At 38.1% G+C, this 6,000-nt stretch overlaps 1 protein-coding gene across 3 annotated transcripts in view; it reads right to left on the bottom strand.

Moving 5' to 3' along the window:
- Positions 1–1,475: 1,475 nt before the first annotated feature.
- LOC118234689 (corticotropin-releasing factor receptor 2) overlaps positions 1,476–6,000 on the bottom strand; it is an 80,134-nt gene continuing 75,609 nt past the window's right edge. For all 3 annotated transcript variants that reach the window (XM_035431405.1, XM_035431408.1, XM_035431406.1), the window contains 2 exons: positions 5,702–5,743; positions 1,476–3,871 (listed from right to left, as the gene is read on the bottom strand). In XM_035431405.1, coding sequence (XP_035287296.1) covers positions 3,731–3,871; positions 5,702–5,743 — 183 coding nt within the window. In that variant the 3' untranslated portion in view covers positions 1,476–3,730. The remainder of the gene's footprint in view (positions 3,872–5,701; positions 5,744–6,000) is intronic.

Below are 6,000 nucleotides of genomic sequence, written 5' to 3'. Positions count from 1 at the left end.
CAAATAATTTACCAGCATATTAACAAAGCATCATGTTCACTAGGCCATAAACAAATTTGTAGGATTTTTGGTTCATCCCTATTAACTGGGATGAACCAAAGGAAATTAGAATGAACAAATCTTTAACTTATGTATTATTAAAGAATGATCAATATTCCATGTTGACCTTTTAGTATTAACAAAGTGACCACAAATGTATATACAGAGGATATGTAGCATATTTGTTCATGGTCGGTAATAATAAACAAAGGGATTAACTCAACTGCATTTAAACATTCATACAGCCTCTAGGTCACATCCACCTCAGGATGACAGGTTGTACAAAACTGTGCACTATTAGTTGACAACTATGCTTTATGCCTGTAAATTGTAAGAAGGCTTTGCGGGAACATTGCCCATCTTACTAAGTGTTTCATGATCTTTGTCCAGCATTACTTCATGAATCAAGTGTCAGATGACTCACACTGCAGCAAATTTGGAAAGCTGGACACAGGTCCCCCCTTGCTTCATGGTGTTAAGCATTAGTTGACTCACTTTGCAGGAACTGCTATAAAGCAGATCTGAGTAAATGTGCCAACCAATGTTATTGTACATATATCCTATTGTAAATGCATTTTTTACAATAGGCTTTATTATTAGGCAGGAGTATTGTAAAAGCTGTGTTAATACACATTCATCATATTAACAGTGCATTTGATGACAGCTTAGCACAGTTAATGGTTTGTTAATACGGTTGTAATATATTTGTTAATATTATGTAAGAAATTAAAGTAATAGAACCAGACTGTTTTTCCAGTTTGGATTTGTTGTGTATTTAATATTTTGTCACATTAAATAATAATAATAAAAAGTTTAATAATAAAGTGCCTTTTCTTTTGTCCTGCGCTCCTTTCAGTAATTAGTAAAGTGAACAACGACAGAGACAGATGGAGCCAAGGAAAGCCAAGGAGCAAACGCGTATAAAAGAAAATCCCATAGGGAAGTGATTAACATACTTCATTCATTTCCAGTGGGGCGGGGCTGGCCGTCATTTGAATTGCTATTAACTGTGTAGTGATGTGATCTGAAAGAGCTCAGAGATGTCCAAATGGAGTGCTCTGGAAAAAAACTATAAGGATTCTGAGGTACTGCTACAGTAAGCTGGGCTAAATCAAATTAGAGATTGAATGTGAGACACAAAGACAAACACACAGAGCACTAATATACTATCAAATGTAGCCGCTCATTTAACTTTCAACTGTAATCTAGTGATACAATCAGGGTCCCGACCCCCCCCCCCCCCTTTTTTTTTCTTTTTTTTCTTGGTTTACATAGACCGAATGGTGTCTACCAACCCATGTACAATAGGCTGGGCAAAGTAAAATGAATGAACAGCCAAGGATTTCAATGAGTAATTAAAAAGGGAGTTTTCCCAAATTTTCAAATATCAAAAATACTGCTATAATAAAGGAACTACTAACAGAAGGGGACTGGTATTTATTTCAAGTTATGTATTTATTTTTATTTGTGTACAACGCATTTGAATTAATATGATCAAAACCTGACTGTGTAATTAGAATATATGAAGTTCGCATTTGGTCAGTCAGTAGATTTCCAGTGAATTTATATATTAAGCATGCTGCCAGTGTAAGTTGGTGTCATTTTACGATCTCAGCCTTCACTCACGAGCATTTAACATTTTCCCACCTCTTACAGGAAGAGGGCTGGGCTGTCACTTGCATGCCCTAATGCCGAAGGTATCGAAAATACTTGAGAATTATGAAGTCCACTCCCTACCACTGTCTTCTTGGTGCATTACAATCAATTTTCCTCCCTCAAAAAATAATTATGGTTACTGTAGAATATCAGTTTATATGTTCTAACTTCGACGACAACAATTAGCACGTACTGTACAGTGTCTCTTCCCAGAGCAAGGCCGGGATTCAATCAACATTTGTAAATATGTTATTAATGAAGGCAAGTATTTTTTTAAATTAAATAAAATTAGAAATAATTTGAAAGCCAAAGGTAATAACAAATGGTGATTGAAACATATTTTATTGTTTCCATCACTTCAAAGTAGACCTCATTACTATTAATTAAAATTTACATAATCTTTGCTTAAGTTGGTGTTGGGTTCCTAGATATACCAGCTGGGTGCACTGGGAGTAACACTCCCTTCCTCTGATCATTACTCCACTTTTCATCAACTCTCAATTCCTTGTAAAATATCAACCAAACCATGCAATGCAGTATTGCTATAGTTACACTGGATGGCCAAAAGTATGTAGTTACCTGATCCAACATCTCATCCAAAGTTATGGGCATTCATATGGAGTTGGTCCACCCTTTGCTGCTAAAACAACCTCAAATGTTCTGGGAAGGTTTTATACTAAGTGTTGGAGCATTGCTGCAGGGATTTGCTTCCATTCAGCCAGAAGAGCATTAGTGAAGTTGGGCACTGATTGGGCAATTAGTTGGCTTTCTAGTTTATTCCCAAATGTCCACACCATTCTCAAGAAAACCATTTCTATATGGACCTGGCTGTGTGCCTGGGATAACTGTCACGCTGAAACAGGAAAATACTTTCCCAAAACCGTTAATATTCTACACATAATCGTGTAGAATGTGCTTGTATGCTGTAGCATCATGGTTTGGCCTAGCTCAAACCATGAAAAACAGCCCCAGACCATTACATTTTACATTACAGGCATTTAGCAGACGCTCTTAGCCAGAGTGACTTACACAACTTTTACACAGCATTTGCATTGCATCCATTTATACAGCTGGATATATACTGGAGCAATGCAGGTTAAGTACCTTGGAGACAACGAAAGTACCTTCCTGGGAATGGAACCTGTGACGTTTAGGTTACAAGACCAGCACCTTATCCATTATACCCATTTACTACCGTCTACCAGATCAAGGGGTGTCCAGATACTTTTGGTCATATAGTCTATATATATTGATATATATGTTCCTTTATTCTATCTAGGGAGTAGGAATTGATGCCATTTAGATGCCAACACATATTTCAGTACATAATTATGAAAAAAATAATTTTCATTGATTTATGTTTTGCTTTTATGCATTCTGTTCTCCCCAAGATGGAAAATGGGACATTATAAACGTAAGTGAACAATAGGACTAAATTATCTATGATTGCCAACATCATAAAAATTCACATTTTATGATTATGCATTTTGAGTGCTAGATTACCACATATGATCATTCCAACAAGCATTTTATCACTTAGCAGGAACAGAGCGAAGCAGAATCCTACTTCCAAAGAAGGGGATGATAATGTGCTTTTCAGCCATTAATTTCCCAAATGCACGCTCCTTTAGCAGGTCATAAATTGCACGCAGGCAGTTAATAGAACGGCCATCTCTAAAGCTGGTCTAGGCACTGCTGGGGCAGAGGGACCTGCGCTCGCCTTCTGGACTTTCCATTGAGGAAAGACCACATTGTTTGACCCAGAGCCTTCATTTTGGTCATGCTGAAACGGCTTCTGACAGAATTCTGAGTGGAATGATCCAAAGTTTTGCAGTGAAAAGGCAAACAAAAACGGGAAGGATTTTTCCTCGTATGCACCATGTTCAGATCAAAGCATGGCTCCCACTGTATTTTACTTAGCTTTTCTGAACAAAAATGTTCACAAAAAGTAGTTCCACCTTCGTTGTTCGATAGGAAGATGGGATCGGGACAACGCCACTGTCAGAAAGTGAAAGGAATGAAGCTTCTCCAGAGGTTACACGGCAGTTGTCTGTTTTATGCTGTGGAAGCTGATTCGGGTGGGGGAGGTGGGAATAGACATCGCACGGGCCACTCGAACCCGCAGAGCATGGTTGTCCTGCCAGCGGTGCCACCTCTTCCTGGCAGCTGAGCGTACCTACAAAACAGGAGCAGAGTCATGTTTTTTTAGTGCGTCAGTACCAATCAAGCTGGATTAACACTAATGGCCTTCACAATTAGCCCTGCCTCAAACAGTTACATTTGGTCAACAAAAAGGTAGGGAAACAGCCACTTCCTAGTACAGATGCCACTTAATTTAACAGTCACTTTGCTTTGTGATTCTCTGTACTTGGCAAAGAGGTTAGTGGAAAGCATTCAATACCTAGAACATTTAATCCCTACATCCCCCGCACCACCACTTTTCCAACAAGGTTCTAACAACAAAGCTGTAATTAATATATAAACCACCTTATATTTATATATATATATATATATATTAAATATTATAATAATTTCCCCACAGCACTGGAAGTTAGACCTTCTAAACATCAATGACACCACCTTTCCTGCTATTATGAACAGCTTAAAAAAATTATCCCAGAGTCTGACCTCCAGGTCTCAGTAAAAAATACTACTAATGTTGCTGCATGTGATGGATAGATTTGACCCTTCTGCAAAATCGGTATCAACATGGTTAGACATCCATTCATTTGTATGACACCTGGCTCCAGTTTGATTAATCACTCCCTTAAAAAGTTAATATATGAGATATTAGAAGAAATCACAAAGCACATTCTGTGTCTGCACATACAGAATTCAAATGAAAAGGTAAAGCAGTGCAAATTTGCTTCCCAATGTTCTTACTGTAATAATCTTCTAAATGGCATAGAAGGGGTTAAGGATCTGAGGCAAAATAGTGAGATGGTCAACTGTGCTTCTAATCCACTCCTAATGAGATTTGATTGGAACAATTAATTTCAATGATTCTACATTGCCAATTAAGCAGCTATGTTCGAGGGGCCGCAGCTATCAGGGTGTTCATTTGTGAAGGAAAGAATCCAATTTAAATGTACTAATTAAAAAGGAATTAATGACAGGGCTTGGAAATTAACATGCAAGCTGATACTCCCAAAGCCTTACACTCAAGAAACACCAGCTTCTAACCTCCTTACCTTAATAATGGGATATGCATGGGTACAAAAACAGCTCACTTTGAGTTATTTATCATAATTAAGTTGTTGATCAAAACATGAAGGTCTTTCAGTACTTCTTATAGGCTGAGCGCTTCACCAGACATGGTGATAAATGTCTCATTTTGGCTTCAAACCACCTCAGTCTGCTATTATCACAAATAATGTGGGTGTGGCACTTTGCAGTCATAATCCACACCCAGCAGGCTTCAAAAGTCAGTTTAGATGACTGTATTATAGAAAGAATAATCGTACGAAAATGCCCTTTTTTTTACATTGTTAGTAGCGTAAATGTATTTAATCATGTTTATCATTGTTTTTGATGCCAAGAAAAAACAACATACTCATGGGACCTTCAGGGCAATTAGCAGTAACAAGCCAGGAGGTATAGTAATTAGCTTCCCCATCACTGAACACATAACAGATAACTACAACTGCAATTAGTTGAAGTTTTTTCTTTCCAGGTTCTCCCTTCTCTAACTGCTTCTACTGCAATTTCTTTACACAGAAAGAGAAGATTCTTGGTTACAACACAAAGAATCAAGGAATATATAGCCGGATTAACAAAAACACACATAGCACATACAAATAATGCAGTGTTTGTCGGTGTGAACATGGTTTCAAATAGACTGCTGCCCATTAGCAATGCTTCCCGTGACATCTGATCTGTGACATCAAGACGGATCGAGAGAAGTTCAAATGACGCCACTTGCAGAGAACTCGGCCTAACCCTCACTGCCCCTGCATTTGTCACACCGCAGCACCCATGCGTGAAATGATTTCCAATGTTGACTCACCTCCCCATTAAGGAAGCAGTAAAATACTGACACGAAGAAACCCTGAAAAGTATGGGAAAGGACAGTTAACACATTACAAGCGCAGTTTGACTAACGTTTAATCTGTCAGCCCGAACAGCCTTGCAAACTAGTACAACACATCCACCATTTTGTATCTATTTCTTTTGGAGTTTAAAAGTAACTAGTAAAATGCAGAACTTGTGTTATCTCATTTTTCACAATGGGCAGATCTGCTTACACAAACCATGTAAACACTGATGAACTGGGCCCTGTGCTTCAAGCGGTCACTTATTTTATTC

Source organism: Anguilla anguilla, chromosome 8, assembly GCF_013347855.1.
Source record: "Anguilla anguilla isolate fAngAng1 chromosome 8, fAngAng1.pri, whole genome shotgun sequence".
Lineage (NCBI taxonomy): Eukaryota > Metazoa > Chordata > Actinopteri > Anguilliformes > Anguillidae > Anguilla > Anguilla anguilla.
The sequence above is the reverse complement of the archived record's forward strand: the minus strand, read 5'-3'. Positions and strand labels throughout refer to the sequence as shown.